Here is a 20,945-nt window from a genome sequence, read left to right on the forward strand (position 1 = left end):
TGGTATTACATCAATTAAGTAAACACGGGGATGAAAATAAGAAAACAAAAACAAAAAAAAAACCCAGGCAATTCCCAATCCCACTGACCTCAGATATCTCCGTGGAGAAAGAGAAATCAGACCCCCCGAACTAAGCATGGAGAAAGTGGACAGCCCCCAAGCACGAATGATAGTCGTTCGATCACGACATTGAGAGGCGTTCATGAGAAAAAAGGCGTCAAAGATCCAAAGTTGAATGGCGTGATTGATGTGCGTCTTCTTCGAGAATAGCACGGAATCTCAACTCGAATAAAAAAAAAAGTATATGGAAGATCAGAAGCAGGTGGGGGGGATTTTTTTGACAAGGAACGTGTAGAGGGTACAGATGATAGATCATACCCATGCATCTGCCCGTAATTTCAGCCGTCAGATTCGTGAAGAAAAAAAAAGGTGGAAACCTTCGTCCATTCCTTATGCGGCAATGGGGTCGCGCTCCTCTTCACGGCCTCGCAGCTCACCCTCAATGGTGCTGACTCCATCATCACCGTCCTCGTAGTTAGGGTGCTGGTCAGCCGGGAGCCAAGAGTCACGATCCCCAGTCAAGGGCTGGTCCTGTGCAGACAAATCGACGCCCTCGCGGTTCTTGTGGAGGTTAGAGCGGTGGTGCTGGGAGAGGGTGCGGGAGCGCTGAGAGAGACTAGACTTGACGACTGCCTTGGAGGAAACCCAGTTGGTGAGGGCATCCTCGCAGTCCTGGATGATGGCCTTGGAGGCGTCGTAGCCGTCGTAGGCGTGGCGGGTCTCGCCGGGCGTGACGGGGGTGTCGTCGATCAGGTCGAGGAGGTGCTTTCCGTATCCGGCGACGATGGCGACCTTCTCGCAGTGCTCGCGGAGCGCGTCGAACTGGTACTGGAAGGCGGCTTTGACCTTCTCGCGGGTGATGTTGGATAGCTGGGCCTCGGCGACTAGGGACTCGGCTTCGGCGCGGACGAGCTCTTGCTCCAGAACCACGATGCGAGGAGAGTTGGGGTCCTTGTACTTCAGCTTGGCGATCTCATCGGTGATCTTCTGCTTGCCTGGAGGAGACGGATTGAGTTAGTTAAGGCTGCTCGGGGAGTTTGTTGGAGCTGGGAGAATCTTACGGTCTCGGCTGGGCTGTACGGAAGCCTCAATGTTGCGGATGCTCTTAATCGTGACACGGTACTGGTCGTAGCGGTCCACAAACATATCCTCCAGCTCACCGATCTCGTAGATCAGCACGCCGAGCTTGTCCGTCACATCCGACACATCTTCATCGCATGCTTCACCCCAAATGGAGAGTTGTTGCTATAGCGACCGAGTCAGTTTCCAATTTTGTTCCTGGTTTATCACAAATTCGGGGTTATCCACATACAGCGACTTCCATGCGCTCGCGGGCGACAAGCTCCATGCTGCGCATGACGTTCTTCTCCATCTTGACGAGCTGCGACAGCTTCTTGGCGAGATCGGGCCCAAAGGCACCGGCGGCGTTCTTGCGGAAAGCATGGCCTGGTCGCAGGATGTTAGTGAGCTCAATTTCTTGATTTCTCAACTTTTCCGCGAGCGATCTCTCCAACGACTGGTGGTCTCCAATTCGGTCGCCGTCCCTAGGTGAACCGTGAGGAACAGGAGGGAGTCGATAGCGGCCCAATTATTAGGCAGCCTCCAAACCGGTGAAACCCCTCAGGAAATTTCCAGTCGTCGAATTCGATCGCTGAAATCTCAATCGCACTCACCGATCCCGCCTTTCCCTAGCCATCTCCCGGTCTTTGTTGTGGACAATGGTGGTGGTGGGCTCTCGACCTGCGATGCGGTCGGGGCGCGCGACTGGCGCATGGAATAGGTGCGATGCATGGTTTGCAAAGTGAAATTCCAAGGTTGTGAAAAGGAAGAAGATTGTAGATAGAGATTCTTGTTCCTGCAAGAAAAGGAATTAGAGAGAAAAAAAAAGACCTTCAGTGCCTTGCGCAGTAGTGACGTGAGTTTAAAGAGGGGGGATCTCTTTTTTTCTCTTCTTGGAGTACGCACTTGACCAAGATGTGGCGAAATGAACACTGCAAACGGACAGGGGGAGAATTATATGGCAGTCCTGGAGTATCGAAGAAGTGAAGTTCTCCTGGAAGCTCTCGGGATGTGACGTCGACTATTTCAGCCCGAGGAACCTGCACGGGATTGGGCGGACTTGGGGAAAAAAATAAGACAGTCTTGGACACTAGACTAGTTAAGGCGCTAGAGGCACTAAAAAGGACCAAGAAATACTTGCTAGCTCGTTATTTGAGCCAATAGAACTCCGTATTATTGTCGATCTTGGAGTTGCAGTCTTCCTCGATCGCCGACGTCATCGAATTTCCCCCTGATGTCATGGACTGAAGAGGTTGCATTTTTATATTATCAGGGTACTATTATATACTATTATACTACATATTATAGTAACCATAGATGAGTGCCTGGATCTCCCCTTAGGAGGAACTGTAAGCATATATATGCTTATATATAGTGTATAGAACTACTATTGCCCAGTTCCACTGATCGCTGCGAGATCGCTGGAACGCCTGTTCGTGGGGAACCCCATGTGGCCTTGGCTATTTCCGCCCGCATGGCTGTACCTTACAAAAGAACTAGAGTTACAAGTAAACCTGATGAATTTCGTATGAAATCAAAATTAAGCATCAAATGAAAATTAGGAAGCGCTGATCCCTGGTCGATTTCCATTTTCCCTTGACAGAGACGTCGACTTCGTGAGGAATAGAAGGAAATCCCAAGCTCTCGGAAAAGGATCATCCGTGAGGTGTGTAAGGACCTTTCACTATTAGATATCATGCGACTGCGTTTGTCGACCAATAATTGTGTGCTATTTCCCGCCTTGTTGTCACTCCCACTTCGGAGAGTTAGACATGGTCTGTTATAGATATTTCTTCCACGAAGGTGGCGTGTACTGGAGCAAAACGCAGCATGTTGGGGACTGAAGAGTCCATATCGTAGTCCCAGGTGTCAATGTTGACCAAGCTGGGGATCCGGATGAGCTTGTGCATCGGTCGATATTCGCAAATGCGTCCCTTTTTAGCGAGGTTCATCGCACCGAAAGATTCCACCTCGCATCCAGTATCCACACCCGCGCTTGTTTCTGGCATTGCCGGAGCCCGAGCCGACAATTTGCATAAACCGCCGAGGGTTTGTGGTAGTAGACTGGAACTGAGCCGAAGCAATACAGCCACTGACCACCCAAGGCATTCATTTAAACGGCCTTGCAGCCCGGTCTGGTCTCCTCATATCCTTGGTCGCTCGGAGATCAACCTGCCTAAGAAATATTGTCTGTTCATGTGTTGACAAAAAGTTATGATTGCTATTAAGCTCCCGCACATAGCAGGCGACTTGTCCTGTACGATATAGTATAACCATTAGTATATTTAACTATATGTAAATAGTGAAAATGGGGTGCATCATACCTATCACTTGGCGAAGTCTGGCATTATCGCCAGCTTCAAAACATCGCAATCTGATATCGTGGCAGCGGACGTAATCTGAAAGCCATGGCGATTTTTTCTCGCCCGTGACCGCCATAGCAGCGCTATGATCAATGGTCATAGATGTTACTGGGCGGCCAAGGCATTTATTAAAACGACCTTGCAACCTAGTCTGGTCTCATGCCAAGTGTTCCTCGGAGATCGAGTTTTCCGATCCTTGGCCAACAGTAAATCCCCAGAACAATTGGCGATATTGCCAGATATCATTCCTCATTTGAGGTAAATTTTCGCTGGTCGGGCACCGCACTCGGTCCAAGTACCGAAATTCCAAGAAGTCGCCTTGTCTAGGAACGCGAAGAGGGAGGTGTTTGACGTGCGCAGCTCACATCCCAGATGCTGTCAGATATTCTACTTCCCTTGGTGGTCGGTTTTGCTATCTCAGTCAGTGTATGGCCTTCGCTATGCATATCCTTGAAAGGGTGATTGTGTCTCACCAAGTGTCTTCCGCGGTCGTGGGAAGGCCAAGCACTAGCCTCAAGTGATGCAGCCGGGCAAGATGAGACACCTTCTCTTTTACTAACGCAATGTTGACAGCTTTTGCTGGCGGGGGATGCGGCACCTGCTGTTTAGCCTGTGGGCTGTGGCGCAAATACAGGAATGCTGGTAGTCGCATCGCAGGGCCCGAATAGAGCGGGTATAGGATGGGGGAGGGGGTTCATGGGGCCATGGGACCAGCACTTCTTATATTGAATACAAAGAAGTGAAGGTCAGTATCACCTGTCGGTATCAAGAGGGGTTAGAATAAGCCTACTCCAATGTGGTAACAGATTATCAGTGACTGAACTTTGATAGAGGGGGAAATGGAACGGCGGATGCAAAAGACAATATGACAAGTATTTGCATACGTACATATCCCGACGCCTGGCAGGATAGCCAGAGTTGATTCAGTCGGCTAATAGGGTCAAGATTCTGTACAATCATGTGCACAAGCTTTGTGACAAGAGAGTGCGTGTTGGTGATTGGAGATTTTTTTCAGCCCAAGGCGACCGATCATCTAAGATAGAGACACCTCTGCCTGTAGATACTTCGATCCTGAAAGTCTCGAAGGTCTTATATCTCCCCACGACAGCTCCTCTGCCTGCAGGGACTTCGACCATGAAAGTCGTGGTTATCCCCGCGACAGTTCCTCTGCCTACAGAGACAGTTAGTGAGTATATCATATCAAAGCTAATCACGTTTAAGAATTATTCTAACCTTTCATAACCCTGTATGGACTTGGGGATGTAGTGTCCAGATACGGAAGTGTCGGAAAGTAGTTATAGCTGAAGGGGAAGAAGAGGAAGAAGAAAGGAACGCGCGAGCAAAGGATTTTATACTTGCCAGGCAAACGTGTTTGGACAAGTCAATCATTTTTCCACGTGCATCACAACATTTATATCTTAGCTCATAAACTCTTTAGCTCATAAACTCTAGAACCAGAACGCTCCTTCCTCTGATCTTCCGCCGCACTTACTTAAACACTGTACATGTAACTATAGGTATGCATCCCGATGTATACTATGATACTAGGCAAGTCAGTCCGAAGAAGAATGTAAAAGAGGGAACATAGTTGGTTGCTAAGTTTGAGGACATATGTAAACGAGATGCTTCCCTTTATGCTCTTTACCATCTCTACATATGACCTATATCGATTTGTGGGTTGTCTATGGTAGATAGGTTTTGTCCTCAGGGTATTTTTGTGTACTAAAGCCATTACATTTCTAGAAAAGCTATGGGTATGAATAGGAAATCAAATAAGAGGTTGATAGATGGGTGATTAAAAGTATCCAGGATGTGCTATCCCTAACTTCGCCAAACCGGCTCTCTCATTCCCTAACTATTTCCATCTCAGTTTCTTTAACATGCTAGCTAAACTATGATTATTGGTTGTGTCTCGACCTCCACTTCTCTCTAGAAATTAACTTATTGAAAATTTGCAAGGTTGAAACCTACTCTCTATTGTGCACTGTATGAGTGAAGGATATCATGATGCCATACACATTCCTGGTAAATCACATCATTTTCTCTGCATGAGCCGTTTGAACTTGATAGATAAGCATTGTATCAAAGTGGATGGATGTTTATGAGTCCAGACATCAAACAGCACGAAATAGGCTCAAAGGCGTCCAAGATTCTGATGGCGGAATCTTGAGTTTTTCATAAATTCTTTTCTGACTTTCTTCCAATGATGAAGCTCAAGAAGCAAGTTTCAGTGATTATGTGCTACATTTATACAGGATAAGGTAATTTCTGGTGTGTAGATTTTTCAACCTCCATGATTAGCACGGGCCTGTAAAGTGCGCAGCAGTAAGATGTAGCTCCCTTCTTTTCAACAGGCTGGAGAACCCACGAGCATCGCCTGAGAAAAGAGATCATGACAGGCACAGTGGCAGGGGATTCTAGACAGACCAGCCCCTTCGCTGAGGAGAAGATAGGGAGATACAAGAAGAGAAGGAGTTTAGTCCACCCGAGTGACAGTTTAACGCTCGAAATGTCCACGAAAACGATTTTCTCACCGGGAGTAACCCATCTCCACAAATGTCTAAGAAGGTGTCATTGAAGATGATGGTATAAAAATTAGAAGATGGATGATAAGAATGGAGGATCATTCGTGTGGAGAACAAAGAGGTATGATGGATATTTAGGTAGAAATCGAGATATTACTTAAGGCCTGAAGATTGCCTAGTTCGATCAGAATTAGTTCCCTTCATTTCTTTGTCCATCTGTTCGAGCGATCATCAGTGAGTAGACTAGTCGTTAGCTGTCTCTTTGTCTTCTTTTTGCGATTTCAATAGGACTGTATTGGAATAATTGATCATTATTCAATGTTCCCATCCCCTCACGCACCTATATACTGTTTTCATATACGATAATACTAAGCCAGATTTTTGTGTATGGATCGAAGGCGTTCAAACAATGGTGACGAATGACCGTTTCTGTTATGTACATATGTGTATGCTGCTGATGCAAGAATCTCATTCCACCAATCTCCAAATCATGATTCAGGAGAGTTGGCGGGACGGGTCTTTCGCTTCTTATTCGTGCTAGCCTTGGCCTTGGCAGTTGAAGCACCTCTTTTGCCTTTATTTTGTGAAGCCGAGGCTTCTTCTCCTTCCCCACCTCCGGTAGTTGGCTGGTCGCCCAGTGATGTTCTCCCTGTCTGAGCTTCCTGACGTAGTCGACTAAATGCCTTTTCCATGCGGCTGGGTCCGCCTGTACGAGCACGAGGCGCAAATGCACCAGCGCCCTGTGGGCCTTGCATGAATTGTGTGATGTTGGACTGTGTGCCTTCCTGTTCTCGACGATTCATGTCGCGAATGACCGGTACCAGAACTTCGTCCGTCCGCTCTTGGCTCCAGCCGATTGTGGTCATGAGGAAGGATCGTAACCCATTCAAATCGGGAACACCCCATTGGAATTGGGAAGGGTCGGTGTCAACCACGGGTTCCAGGTATGCCTCGTCAACTTTGGTATCAGGGAACGAAGGAGGCAAGAAGATCTTGGATGCCTTCTTTCGAAATTTCTTCCGGAAGGCAAGGTGAGCATATTCTGCATTATTTGTACCCATTTGCAATTCAGACCACCAAGCGCGGAATTCCTTGAGGTTAGAAAATTCGGTGAGTATCTCTAGGGCGGTAACAGGACCAACCCCAGGAATTCCCTCTGTGTAATCGCTGCCCAAAAGATGGGCAAAGCTAATAAGCTTCTGTCGATCGAGGGCGTACTCTTTCTCCAAGTCGGACGTCAAGTAGCACTCGACGAATTTACTTTGATTGAACATGTTTTTGTAGACGCGCGTTCCTCCGAAGAGGAAGATATCACTGTCATCCGTGACAATCCCGTCTACAAGGCCTAGTGACACCAATTTGGCGCACTGCGCTTCAGCTTCCATAGGCGCAGTGATATAGGGCAATCCGAAGAGCGTCAAGAGCTGTTGACACTCATTAATCATAATAGTAGTCACCTCGTCTGCATCACGACGCTCATTTCTCTGCTGAGATCGTAGTTGCTTCAGCTCTTGCTCGTAGTCAAAGGCTTCCTGATTGGGGGCAGCATGATTAAGAGTATTGGCAAAGCGCACATGCTCCTCGCCCTCAGCTGCAAGCTGTTTGAACAAATCTTCATCCTCCGGGTCACTGTAGTCGGCCTGTTCCTGCACGAAATCTTCCGGGTCAACCTCTTCGAAGAGCTGAGGCTGGGGCTGGGTCTTTTGATGGGATACAACTGTGATTTCGGGGCCTTGAATAGGCGGCTGTGGGACATCTTCGAATTCTAGCGAAGGAGAATGTTCGCTGCGTACAGACTGGTCTCCAAGCGCGGGTACTTGTTCCTGAATTTGTGTTCCAGGGCGCTCAAGTAAAGTTTCATCAAGATTTTTATTGATCGGGGGTGGAGCTGGTTCGCTCAAAGGCTTCTCATCAATATTTGTAGAAAGCTCGTTGTAAATCTTTTCGATATCGTTCATTTGAAAGGCGTGTTCGGGTTTGTTGTCTTGCTGTTCGTATTCCTCTTCCTCCTCTTCCTCTTCCTCTAGATCCACAACTTCCTTAGTAGCGGATATTTCGTCAACATCGATAATTTCTGGCGAGCGACGGTTAGAGAGAAACAGATGATCTGGCGCTGCAGATTGCTCATCATTTTCAGGATCTACAATGGGATCAACGATGAATCCCGCATCCAAAGGCTCACCAACAAACCATGGAGGAAGTGGGTCCGCCTGTTTTGATTTCTTTGCAGGTTCCTTCACGAAACCCCCTGCATTTTCACCAACCTCGCCAGCTTTATTATCTTTTGTGACTTTAGTGAGTTTGATAGATTCAAACGGGAGAGGGCCACCGAATGGATTTGGTGCATATGTGGCTTTCTTCGGGACCTTTGTTTTTGCCATCGCAGCAGCAAAGTCCATTCCATCATCGCTCTCGGAATCAAGATCTGGCGCCATCTCAGAAGGTGGAGCTGGTTCGATAGGTCGATGAATGGGTATGTCAGGCATATATTCATCTTCAACGTTATCTGGTTGTAAAGAAAGGGCAATAGCTCGTTCGAGATCGTCGTCGTCGCCTTCAAAGAATTCATCAGTGTCGTTGTTCTGCTGCTGTGCACCAATATTTCCCTCGGCTGCAACAAAAAGCGAGTCATCCTCAACCTCTTTTACACGACGTTCATTTACTGGCTGTCGCTGCGCAGCATGGCGAGATTCTTGTATAGCCCTTCTCATGTCTGAATTTTCGTCCCTTTGAAGTTGAATCGATCGGTCGAATACACCTTCTCGAAGAAAAGGAAGTTTGGGAAGTCGGTTGAGACCTTCGATTGGAACATCCTCGAACTCATCTTCGGACGACACCTCATCCTCCTCGGACAGTATATCGGGTCGATCTAGATCGATGGGCCTTTCTTCGTGGCCTTCCCTATTTCCCACAACACCTAGGACCCAACCACCTTCATGTTCGCTATCCTTGACAAGCACGTATTCCCTTCCACGTTCTCCTGCGATGCGCTGCCCGGACTTGTAAAATGCTTCTTCTCCGTTCATGCCGTTTATATTCATTAATCTTTGCGTAAGGTCATTACGTTCCGCGACACGATCGATTTGAAATTTCGAGAATGCCATGCGGTCGGGAAACATAGTATCTAGCTGCTCCTTCGAATAGCCCATTCGAAGTCGGCTTCTTAACCTCGCTGCATTCAAGATGTTATAGCGATCAGTGGCGGGCAGGCTAAGAAAAAACATGCTGTCGAAGTCGATTTTGGAAAAATCGTAAAGATTGATATCTTGACCCTGGTGAAAATGTCTAGCATACTCCTCCAGTTCCTCTTGGGACATGATGCGTGGGTCGTTTGGTGCTCCCATATCTTCAAGCGAGACATCTAGCTTAGGTAGGTGGTACGCATCCTTCTTCTTGAACTTGCGACTTTGTTGCTTTTCTGTCTCTGTCATAAAAGCTTCCTCCGCATATACCGGAGCATCTGGCACCTCTTCCTCTTCCTGTATCTGGGTCTTATTACGTCGACGAGCGTTCTCCTCCTCCGCACTGCGTTGCATTTGGACGGCAAGCAACTTTCCCGCAGTCCTTGCAGCATCTTCTCTGTGACCCTCGCGTCTCTTCTTTCGGCCAGCGATTGTCTGCCTTTTTAGGGCCGGAGCTCCGCCATCGAAGACGAAGACGGGCCGGATCCCAAAATATAGTAGCTTGCATATGCGACGAAAGAATCCAACGACGTGAGAATTTCGGAGCGCATTGCCTTCTTTGTCTCGTACCGCTTTCAGGAATTGATAGATCCAGATCGACGCGTCGACAGCTAGTCGTTTCTTATTGAGCGTTTCGAGTTTGATGGGGCGAGCGCAGGGCTGCACGACCGTCCAAAGGCCGGTGACACCCATGGCTAGTCAAAGGGGTACCAGATCATCAGTCGGTATTAAGAAGGTCTGGAATTTTAGAGAGAGTCCATATGTAACAACAGAGTGCTCGCAGGTGGCTAATTTTGCGAAACAGAACTCGTCAGGTAGTGACGTGAGTACTGAGCGCCGAGCCCCATTCCGCTCCCGCGCCTCATCGCGAGATCACGTGAATGATACTACCGCATGTGGACTAGTGTATGTGTTATGTAATCAAACTGGGGAAATCATCGAAAAAGTAGTGGGCTTTTTTTTGGGCGTTGGTGGGATGTACGTTTTTATCTGAAGTAATTGAGACATTACGTATAATTCCCTTCTCTGCTTAATGTGCGTAGAAGTTGGCAATGTCTCTCTCACTCGAGGTCAGTGTTGCCATATCTGTAGTCAAAACGCTGTCCCGCTGACTCAAATTGCAGCATGTTGATGCTTTTCTCCCGATAACAGCGTTGAAGACGTTTGTATTGGGTGATAGACGATTCATCTTTCAAAGCCAAGGCACATTCTTCCGGGTGGTTGATGAATCCACTGGTGTTGTCAACACTCAAATCCAGATATTCAAAAGAAACAATATTCATGGTTTCATTACTTTGAATCAAGAGGATATTGATTCAAGCCATGTCAAAATAATCGTCTGGGGTGGCCGCTCAGTACGAGCTGTCAACATGTTTCTGGCCTCTGACAATGAGGTCATGTTATCAGTCTGTAGTGCCGAGTTCACTGCTCCAGATTGGATAATGAGTGGGTGCGCTACTGCTGTAGGTGGCCATTCCGGGGCATTTTTCATCACCGCGAACAACGCACTTCTGAGTCTCGAAGTGCTCGATAGTGGAATTCCGGAGAGAAATACTATATCCATATATCAACTGGCGACAAGTGTAAAGTCTATCCTCTACTCCGCCGATGTGATTGCGCTGTCTTCTTCCCATGTCCTCATTGCCGCTGGTACAGTCTTCGGAGAAATCATCGTGTGGTCATGTTTCTTGGATCAAAATGGGTCACACAAAGCCAATGCAGTCGGCTCCATCCACCATTTCTTCACGGGGCATGATGGATCAATATTCGGTGTCCGCATCTCTCCCAAGATTCCGTCCTTGAATGGAGGCCAGTCTGGTAGGATATTGGCTAGCTGCAGTGACGATAGGACTGTGAGAATCTGGGATATATCTGATTGCGAGCACAAAACAGCTCAAGATCCTTCTGCATACTCCACAGACGGATTTGAATTGCGAAGTACAGGCTTTGGTCCTGTTGAGGCAGGCGAGGAGAGTGTTGGATCTGAGTCATGTGTGGTCCAGGCATTTGCTCACTCGGCTCGCATTTGGGGTGTTTATTTCAGGGCCATCAAAAATAATAACCAAACTCATGTGGGGTTGGTTACTCGTGGAGAGGATTGCACGTGCGTTTTGTGGGACCTAATCTGGCACTCATCATCCGCCGGGACGACTGATTATCGGCTCAGCCAGGCTTCTTCAATACAAACACACATTGGAAAGCACATTTGGTCTCTGGATCTTTGCAGAATTGGTTCTGAGACTGTGGTCTACACCGGAGGGGCAGATGGTGCATTGAAAAGTTTTCCCATCAAAGAAAATGACGATGAACACTTGGATAGTGGACCTGATGCTTCTTTGCAGCAATTAACTGGCTTGCAAGTAAAGGCGAAGAAGAAGCATCTCGCAGCTGATGGATCAAAATCCTTTAGATTTATCGCCCAGGATTGCCTTCTTCGCACGTCCTTGGAAGGCCGGATCCAGCTTGGATACCTCAATCAAGCAGAGGAGACTGTCACTACTTGGGAGACAGTATGCGAAGCACCTGATCTTACTTCTTTTGCCGTCATGACTGCTTTGCCCCAGATGGGTCTAGCATTGATTGTTAATTATCGAGGACTCGTCCGACTCTATAATCACGCTACAAAATCTGTCGTCAACATCGTAGACGTTGGCAACAGACCCCTTGGAATATTCTTTCTCCAAACTCACACATCTAAGATGGATATCTTGAATCCTTCCAACAACATCGCTTTCCTCGTCTGCTATCCTAGTGGAGAAGAAATAACAGTTGTCAACGTCTCTGACTATAACAGCGATCATCCAAGTGCCGAAATAACCACCTTTAGCCTGCCATCTTCATTCATAGTTTGCAGTGCATCTTTCATCTTCGATGGCCAATATTTGGTTATAGGGTCAAAACTCGGTGCCCTTGCTATATACAATACCTCCGAGGCTGAGCCTGTGTTGGTCAACCGACGTGTTCATGGCCGAGAGTTCGTCAATCACATTAGCGTCGTGACATCTGCTACTACGAGTGATACCACAAAATCAGACTTTGTATTGACCACGGGGCGAGATGGGACTTATTGTCTCCACGAATTGCAGCTTTGTGGGAACGCAACGGATCCGTTATCAATACACACGGTGCATCGTACAGCATCTATAACCGGTGGAAACATTGAAGGTGCCTATTTCGATAAAGAAACTGGCGATTTCATGTTGTACGGGTTCAGATCCCAGGATTTCATCCTGCGCAACGAGTCAAAGCTGACGGATGTTGTATGCATTGCTTCAGGCGGCTTCCGCCGGGCCTGGGACTTCATCCCAGGAGACAAAAACAACAAGGCTTTATACACGTGGAAAGACGGGGTCTCTTTGATGACTACTCGTGTACGAGCTGGTGCTAGCACTTTGCTTCGAGCTGGAGGCCACGGACGGGAAATTAAAGCGATGGATGTTTTCAATCCTACCAGTGGGGATCGGCCTCTTTTTGCGACTGGTGCAGAGGACACCATTGTTCGTATTTTCACGCCGACTCCCTCATTGGCTGCTAGTCCATGGGGTAGCTTTGAGTGTCTACGCGTCTTGGATACACACAAGTCTGGGATCCAGCAGGTGACTTGGTCCAAGGATGGAAGATACCTATTCACCAGCGCTGCATACGAAGAATTTTTCGTGTGGAGAGTGCGCACCATTCCCAAATTCGGCATTGCTACAAAATTGATGGCTGCCAGTCCGAAGGACGATGAGCATTCAGATCTCCGGATACCTAGTTTCGACTTGCTGGAAGTAGAGGGCGTTGACGGGGAGCAGTGTTTCCTCCTGTGCCTTGCTCTTTCCAATTCCGTTTTCAAAGTAAGGGTGGTTCTTTCCTTCAAATACCTCAACCAACACTAACTTACTTGCAGATCTTCCACTTTTCGCCATCTAATGGAGGCCAATTCACTCTCCTAGCTCGAGGGAAATATATGACGAATTGTTTGACCCAAGCCCACTTCTTGGTCAGGGACTCCTCTGTGAGCCTTATCACCGCAGCAACTGATGGCTACTTCACATTCTGGGATCTAACAAGCACACTTGAACCATTTTACACAATCACACAATCCACTTTGAAGGCCAAACACCCCTTCGATGGTTCTTCCATCTCGCCAGAAAATATCACATGCGAAAACCGATATCAGATTCATTCCAACAGCATCAAGGGGATGGAATTGGTTCCTCTCTCCGACACAGCCACCGTTGTTGTGGCTGGGGGTGATGATAACTCTCTCTCCGTGTCCCTCCTACGGACAAATCCGTTGAAGACCGGCATCAATGCACAGGTCGCTACGGTTTCTATCCCCGATGCTCACGCTGCGGCAGTTACCACGATCAAAGTACTAAATCAGCAAATCTCTCGTGATGTTACATCCAACGTAGAATCCATTAACATCACCGTGGCATCATCTGGCAACGACCACCGAGTCAAGATATGGTCGATCACCGTGGACCCTACACGGCCTGGTACGCAAGGGATGATCGTGGGCTTCTTACTCGATACATACAGCTCTGTGGCTGACATATCATCGTTGGGGCTTATCCATGGGGCTGGAAATGGCCTCCCCGCAAAGAACCAGCCGTCTGGGTCGGATATAAATCAATTGCGATTGGTTGTGTGCGGTGTGGGTATGGAGATGTTCGCTGCCGAATCAGGTCGGCCATTATGTACATGATGCCGATTCGATGTCGCATATAGATAAGACTTGAATGCAACAATATAAACATAGATGATACCACGTGATACTACATCATGCAAAACTACATTATGCAAGACCACACCATGTAATACCACAAATTTGAGCAAGAGGATGACGACAGAAACCCACCGGCCAAGGGGAAGACCGCAGAGAGTACTCGGGTAAGAGGAAGATGGAAGCAAATAAGGATATGTATTCTTGCCGCGTGGGGGATACGTATTCAACAGAGAAAAGCCATAAGACTGGACAATATAGTATCTTGGGGCCATCGATTCCGACGAACTACTCCGTACACTCCGTACTCAATTCCTCCAAAATAGCTTTAGTATTGCAATACTACTCCATACCTACCATCTACCCCGCAGTTTCGGGGAATTCACCGTAAATATGCAGCTTAATATGGATGAGTCGGCATGATCTCATTGAGGAAATGATTGACAAAGGCGCTCGATTGAATGACATAGTCTCTGCTTTTTTAATTTATTTGTCTCGGCTTTAGGGCTTGTTTATTCAGAGAATGGGATAAGACAGGCTAAATGAAGCGACGAGTACATGTATATAAGGAAAGAACTATGAATGGGTAATTTCCTTCCAACAGGCTACACTTGGTATTGCACATTTTCCTCTTTCCTCGTCATGAAGTATCTCATTAGTATGATCGCGGGGGCCGGGCTGGCTGCTGCTGCCCCCTTGCACGCTCGCGCTACAAACACTTATTTCTTTACATTGTGAGTGATGATTGCTCCCTATTCATCGCCGATTAGGAAAGGAGCTAAAAGACGTCCCTAGTGGCAATTCTTACACCCAGACCGGTTTCTCTACCACTGGCACGCAGCCCACTGCTGACAACCCAATGGGGAACCCAACATTGGGTAAGTTTTGTTCGCTCCTGGCAAGCAGGTTTAACTGATCAAATCAACAGGTACCGGAACAACCACTGGTGGCCCCAACTGGGTAGGATACCTGACTACTGAGTACAATGCCTCACTAGTCCTCAGCTACAACTTAGCTGTTGGAGGAGCGTCCCTCGACAATTCCCTCGTCCTAACCGGTACCAAGGAAGATATGGTAACGCAAGTCGCCACCTTTGAGACAGCATATAGCCAGAAGCCTGCTGTTGCACCATGGTCTTCGCATGATGCAGTCTTTGGATTTTGGATTGGAATTAACGAGTATGGTCCCCTAGACCCCCATTAATGACTAGACTAACTCTTCAATTTACAGCATTGGTTGGGCTTACTCGAGCAACAACGCCAGTGTCCTGATTCCAAAGATCATGGCCCAGTATAAGACCCAGGCCGAAAAGCTCTATGCAAATGGGGGACGGAAGTTCCTCTTCCTCAATGTCCCTCCGACAAGCCGGTCTCCCCAGATCAACAATGCGCCCGGCCACGCTGAGTGGCTCGCGGCCTTCAACGCTGCCCTTAAGACAATGGTTGATGAATTCATCGCAGACAACAGCGGTGTATGTTCTTTTTTCTGATTATATCTATGATGTTGCACAACTAATCTAGCTGCAGACTACAACCGTTCTCTACGATAGCTTCGCTTTCATGACCAAGGTCCTCGATGATCCTACAACATATGGATTCCCCGATGCTACTTGTGTCAATTCCAATGGGGTTTCCTGTGTCTGGTGGAATTCTTACCACCCAGGTTATGCCTATCAGAAGCTGCAGGCAGCGGATATGAAGAAGCATATACACTCTCTCGGTGCTTGGTAGACTGACCAGCATGGCCTGGTGGAGAATTATATGCAGAGCCAGGGGTGGTAAGGCTCAAGATTCAGATAGTCATGTATAGATTGGCCTTTTTTTGAAAGGCGAGTGTTTTTTCCGAGCAAATATCAGGGTTTTTGAGCGCAGTAGTACCTGTTTCAGTTTGCAATCAACTTGCCACGTTCACTCGATCTCGAATTTGTTTTCCATCTTCATCAGTTATTACACATTGAATCTTCAAAAAATTAGTAAAAATGATTAAACACAGAGTGATGATGCATGGTGCACCCCGCAACCCCGTACAAAGTATATAGTATGATCTTACTTACCACGTCAGAAACTATAACTGCCGATCGATACCTGAAGCGCCACGGGCTTGCAACATATCAAATTCGAAACAAACTGGTGCATATTTAATCCACCTGTGCCTGAAGAAAATTTGAAGCGGGGTATGGGTTATGTATGATGTACAGTAGATAGTTCTTCCTAGTCACGGATCATGTTTCTTCTAGTCTGAAGACTCGGGGACATTACCTTCCTGGCTATCCGTTTCGTATGAGTACGCCAAGGACTATTTCTCACCATAATCCATGATTCCGTAGATTCTCGTTGGTGAGGGATTATTATTGCTAGGCACTGTAATATCCGAAGTTGCTGTGCATCCTACCTATTCGGCGTCAGAAACCTATTCTTGTCTCAGGGACTGAATATCTATGAAACTCCGTGTCCTTTTCTGTCGTAGATCTCTAATGTCCGTCTGGGTACTCGGGTTGGGATCTACCAGTTGCAATGATATACAACATTTTAGAACTATAAAATGCTCAAGTTTGCCGCTGCTGGTATTATTTTGCATTGTCATCACTCTTCAAAGGTTTCGACTTGATCTGTTTGTCTCATGCAATAAACAGCTTGATTTATCAATATGAGATTCGATCACATTGCCCTCCTTGCTGCTGTGGCTGGATCTGCAGCAGCCGCTCCTTCCAAAAATGCAAAGAGAGCCTCACCCTTCCAATGTTCGAGCCCATGAATTCAAAAGATGTTTCTGATCATCCATTGACCAAGTTTCTTGCATAGGGTTCGGAACAAGCGAATCAGTAGCTGAATTTGGCGAGACGAACATCCCTGGCGTCTATGTGAGTGGGCCAAACATGTATGTCTTCGGAACATCTCAACTGATAAAGATCGGGATAGGGAACCGATTATTACTTCCCCGATGCCAGTGCAATCCAAACATTGGCTGAAAAAGGAATGAACATCTTCCGGGTTGCCTTCAAGATGGAACGGCTGGTACCGGGCACCATCACAGGAGGGTTCGATGCTGCCTATCTAAGCAATCTGACCGCGGTATGTTCTGCATGTACGAAAATGGGGCCGAGTGGATACTGATCTAGTGACAGACGGTCAAAGCCATCACTGATGCAGGATCCCACGCCGTGCTTGATCCGCATAACTATGGAAGATAGTAAGTGTTGCATCAAATCAACGAGCAAACGAATCAAGCTTATAGATATACACAGCAACGACGAGATCATATCAAGCCCCTCCGACTTCCAGACATTCTGGAAGAATGTTGCGGGGGAATTCGTTTCGAATGAGCTAGTCATCTTCGACACAAGTCAGTATCCCAAATATTTTGGTCGCATCACAGGCCGCCTTTTAACCAAATCATGTATAGACAACGAGTACCACGACATGGATCAAGACCTCGTCCTAAACCTCAACCAAGCAGCCATTGACGGCATCCGCGCAGCGGGGGCAACAAGCCAATACATCTTCGTCGAGGGCAACTCCTGGACCGGCGCGTGGACCTGGGTCGACGTGAACGATAACCTGAAGGACTTGACTGATCCCGAAGACAAGATCGTCTATGAGATGCACCAGTACCTCGACTCGGACGGATCAGGCACGAACGAGGTATGTGTGTCGACGACGATTGGAAAAGAGCGCGTAACGGATGCCACACAGTGGCTCAAGAATAACAAGAAGGTTGGTGTTATCGGCGAGTTTGCCGGTGGTGTGAATGATGACTGCAAGGCTGCAGTTACAGGCATGCTTGATTACCTTGGTGAAAACTCGGACGTCTGGCTCGGAGCATTGTGGTGGGCTGCTGGACCTTGGTGGGGTGATTATATGTTTAGCATTGAGCCTCCCACTGGAGCGGCGTACACTGGTATGATGTCGACACTTGAGCCATATTTGGTGTAAACTCTGTGGATTGAGGCGAATACATGTACGAACATAGTAGCATGTGAATTATCAAGATTGGTTGTTGGGATATTCGATATTCGATATTTGATTGTTGTTTTTCCGTTCTTAAAAAGGTACTAAAAGAAAAGATCGAACTTTACAATGAAGGCCATAGCTCATATATCAGTTGTGACCATATGTCATTCGATCGGGCTGAGAGGTGATGTAGATCAGCGCGTGGTCTTGCCTAAAAAGGTCCTGGAACATTCAAGCGCAGTAGTCAGGTTCAGCGGGTTATCCCAGATCCAGAGAAGTTTATCTGAGAATAAATATAGAACAAGGCATCAAAGTAAAATTGTACAAAGTACTCCGTAGAGACAGCGGAGTGCAAGTGGAGAAAGGATACGAGATAATGCCAAGAGAAAAATGAAATGGGGGAGCCTGATATGCCGATGCCGTACTCTGTACAACGGCCTTCCATACCCAGGCTTACGCAGTCTTGGAGGCGGAGAGGGAAATTCTTGAAAATGACCCACAAGGCTGTTCAGAGTAGAGGGGAATGACGAGTCTCGGGGTTGGGATCATCTGTTTTGGCCACTGGAATGATGATCCTGGATGGATTGGACGGTAGATTGAATTCCGTATGTACATTACAATGTTGATATGTATATAATCCTCAAGGATATTGGAGATAGAATATGATATGTATATAAACCAAATGTCTCTCAACGTACTCTGTAGTTCTGACTGATCTGACTGTGTTGATTGTGTGGCTTTGTAGGGAACAGACGAGATGAAGGACTATGTCGCTAGACCAGAATAGGACTAGCGTCGCCACAAATAGAAGCAAACGTGGCCCTGGCGTGGCCCTGGCGTGGCCCTGGCGACGTGACCGCTCAGCCCTTGATTGGTCCAATTGATCCTGCGCCTCCTTCCATGGGAGGCTGGTGTTTCTTTTTTGTGAGGCTGTACGTTGTACTTGTTTACTTTACTGGGGATGATCATGTCTTTATATTAAAGTCTTTCCCCCAGTCTCAGCTCTCCACTACTCATCCATCTTTCACCTCTTTATCCATTATCCTATCTTTTCCATCAATATACCAAAATTCATCATGGGAAAAGCCGGTCGCGTTGCGTGTATCTTCACGCCCTATATCTTGACCATCGCATCATTAATATGCATCATTATGGTGGGATTAGGTTGCACAAAAGCCAGCTCTGATACTTTGAATGATCTATACTTCATTCGCGTAAGTGATCAAAGACTCTACATCATTCCTACACCCGCTAATGCTAATAATCTATAGCTCGACCTGTCAAACATCAGTACAGGAACCGCGATTACATCAGAAGTTGAAAATCGCCTCAAAGATGCCCATATCACTTCGGTCACTGCAGAGGAGATCTCAGCGACTATCAAAACATTCCAGGATGATGCCAACATCGCTGATTTCTACGATATTGGTCTCTGGGGTTACTGCGAGGGAAATTCCACCAAAGGCAAGGAGACCGTCTCATCCTGCACAGAGCCCAAGGCCCAGTTCTACTTTAACCCATCCTCGGTCCTGGGCATGAGCGAGAGCCAGCTTGAGAAGCAGCTTGGTGACGGCTTGAAGAAGACCATGAACGTTTACAAGGCCGTCTCCAAGTGGATGTTCATTGCCTACCTCGTTGCCTTCATTGCCACCTGCGTCCAGATCCTGGTTGGTATCTTCGCTATTTTCAGTCGCTGGGGCAGCTGCGTCACCACCATCGTCTCGATTGTTTCGTTCCTTTTCACTCTCGGCGCGTCGCTTACCTCAACCATCATGTTCTCCATCGCTAAGGGCACTCTCGGATCAGCCCTCGACGTCTATGGTGTTGATGTGGACATGGGCAAGAATATCTACATCGCAACTTGGTTCGCAGTCGCCTTCTCTCTGGGTGCCACTATCTTTTGGATGTTCAGCACCTGCTGCTGCTCCGGCCGCTCGCCTTACAGCCACAAGGACCGCCGCAACCGCAACAGCGTCACGGCAGAGAAGGCTCCCTACACCTATGAGCCCATTGGTGCCGCCCACCCTCCCTTCGGTGCCCAGCCCTATTCTCCCCAGCAGGGCTACACAACCTCCTACCCTCCTGCCCCCAACCACCACAATGATATCCCCATGACCCACAGCAACCAGCAGTCGAGCGCCTACGAGCCCTACCGTCATGCCTAAAGAGTTTGCAAACTCTCTATGACTGTACACTCATTCTGAAGCGATTTTAAATTGGCGATACCAAGGCGTTCTCGTGATTTTTTTGGATGCTTTTAATGACCATGTCCTTTTTCTAAGTTTTTGATGATCATCATGCCATTTTGCAAAACGAGACTGTGGTCTCTATGGGAGGGAACATTTGCATTTCTGTATATTTTCCTGGTCCTCTACGGAGGAATCATTAATTAGTATCTATTTGCCTGCAAATTGAGTCAAATACAAAATCCATCTACAAATAACATCTGGATCTTAAATCTTTCCAGTTCGGTAGAACCAACTAGCTTGTCCAATTAGTTCATGATGGTAGAGACTGCCAATAACTACTATAAATACCGCATTTGATAAATGCAATTGGAAGCTACCCATATGGGGATACAAAGAGTGTAAACGCCAGGGATTATTAGGTGGATATAGAGGTTTATAGAGTGAGAATGGCTTCAACACTAAGTGAATATGTATGGGAATTTGTCTCACGTATTTCACGAGCGACCTCGGGAGTGGTCTACTATTGTAATGCATTCATTTAGTGTCTCTACAAAAACTGTATGAAACTAAATACAAAATAAAAAATATAATTTATCTGGACATTTTCTCTATGGACGTACTTTTGGCATTTACTAGTGATAGGAAAGAGATTCTAAGGTCTTCTGGCTCAACATCTAAGAGGTTAGAGGATATTATACAAAAATACACGAATCTGAATTTGAAGCTGAATTTGAAGATAAGATACATAGTACACCATCCCATATTTTCCTTCCCTTTGCTCGAGTAAGCATGAAATGAAGTGGTATCTGTCGTTATGCGTACTCCTTGCCGTTGCACTGAGCCAGTTCCTGGCCCGTAGAAAATAGAAATACAATGCTTGAATGGAAAGTGTCTGAAAGATTACAA

General features: G+C 47.1%; 7 protein-coding genes across 7 annotated transcripts; 4 read left to right on the forward strand and 3 right to left on the reverse strand.

Moving 5' to 3' along the window:
• Positions 1-450: 450 nt before the first annotated feature.
• Positions 451-1,851, reverse strand: N7479_007043 (Eisosome component PIL1/LSP1 family protein; the record flags this gene model as incomplete). Its single annotated transcript, XM_057254737.1, has 4 exons — positions 451-1,055; positions 1,122-1,305; positions 1,373-1,506; positions 1,734-1,851. 4 exons carry the CDS (start codon positions 1,849-1,851, stop codon positions 451-453), a joined length of 1,041 nt encoding a protein of 346 aa, XP_057108599.1.
• A 1,034-nt stretch (positions 1,852-2,885) lies between these two features.
• On the reverse strand, positions 2,886-3,128 carry N7479_007044 (uncharacterized protein; the record flags this gene model as incomplete). Its single annotated transcript, XM_057254738.1, has 1 exon — positions 2,886-3,128. The coding sequence occupies one exon, from the start codon at positions 3,126-3,128 to the stop codon at positions 2,886-2,888; it is 243 nt and encodes an 80-aa protein (XP_057108600.1).
• Positions 3,129-6,495: 3,367 nt separating this feature from the next.
• N7479_007045 (ssDNA endodeoxyribonuclease RAD2) lies at positions 6,496-9,882 on the reverse strand (the record flags this gene model as incomplete). Its single annotated transcript, XM_057254739.1, has 1 exon — positions 6,496-9,882. One exon carries the CDS (start codon positions 9,880-9,882, stop codon positions 6,496-6,498), a length of 3,387 nt encoding a protein of 1,128 aa, XP_057108601.1.
• A 359-nt stretch (positions 9,883-10,241) lies between these two features.
• Positions 10,242-13,882, forward strand: N7479_007046 (tRNA (34-2'-O)-methyltransferase regulator RTT10; the record flags this gene model as incomplete). Its single annotated transcript, XM_057254740.1, has 3 exons — positions 10,242-10,259; positions 10,314-13,025; positions 13,079-13,882. 3 exons carry the CDS (start codon positions 10,242-10,244, stop codon positions 13,880-13,882), a joined length of 3,534 nt encoding a protein of 1,177 aa, XP_057108602.1.
• A 660-nt stretch (positions 13,883-14,542) lies between these two features.
• On the forward strand, positions 14,543-15,630 carry N7479_007047 (SGNH/GDSL hydrolase family protein; the record flags this gene model as incomplete). The annotated part of the gene is made up of 5 exons (XM_057254741.1): positions 14,543-14,634; positions 14,696-14,778; positions 14,829-15,078; positions 15,131-15,371; positions 15,421-15,630. The coding sequence occupies 5 exons, from the start codon at positions 14,543-14,545 to the stop codon at positions 15,628-15,630; spliced, it is 876 nt and encodes a 291-aa protein (XP_057108603.1).
• A 916-nt stretch (positions 15,631-16,546) lies between these two features.
• On the forward strand, positions 16,547-17,832 carry N7479_007048 (glycoside hydrolase family 5 protein; the record flags this gene model as incomplete). Its single annotated transcript, XM_057254742.1, has 5 exons — positions 16,547-16,640; positions 16,702-16,760; positions 16,819-16,971; positions 17,025-17,089; positions 17,145-17,832. The coding sequence occupies 5 exons, from the start codon at positions 16,547-16,549 to the stop codon at positions 17,830-17,832; spliced, it is 1,059 nt and encodes a 352-aa protein (XP_057108604.1).
• Positions 17,833-18,926: 1,094 nt separating this feature from the next.
• Positions 18,927-20,015, forward strand: N7479_007049 (SUR7/PalI family protein; the record flags this gene model as incomplete). The annotated part of the gene is made up of 2 exons (XM_057254743.1): positions 18,927-19,064; positions 19,122-20,015. 2 exons carry the CDS (start codon positions 18,927-18,929, stop codon positions 20,013-20,015), a joined length of 1,032 nt encoding a protein of 343 aa, XP_057108605.1.
• Positions 20,016-20,945: the final 930 nt, after the last annotated feature.

This window comes from Penicillium vulpinum (genome assembly GCF_028829585.1).
Source record: "Penicillium vulpinum strain IBT 29486 chromosome Unknown utg000003l_segment0_segment0, whole genome shotgun sequence".
NCBI classification, from domain to species: domain Eukaryota; kingdom Fungi; phylum Ascomycota; class Eurotiomycetes; order Eurotiales; family Aspergillaceae; genus Penicillium; species Penicillium vulpinum.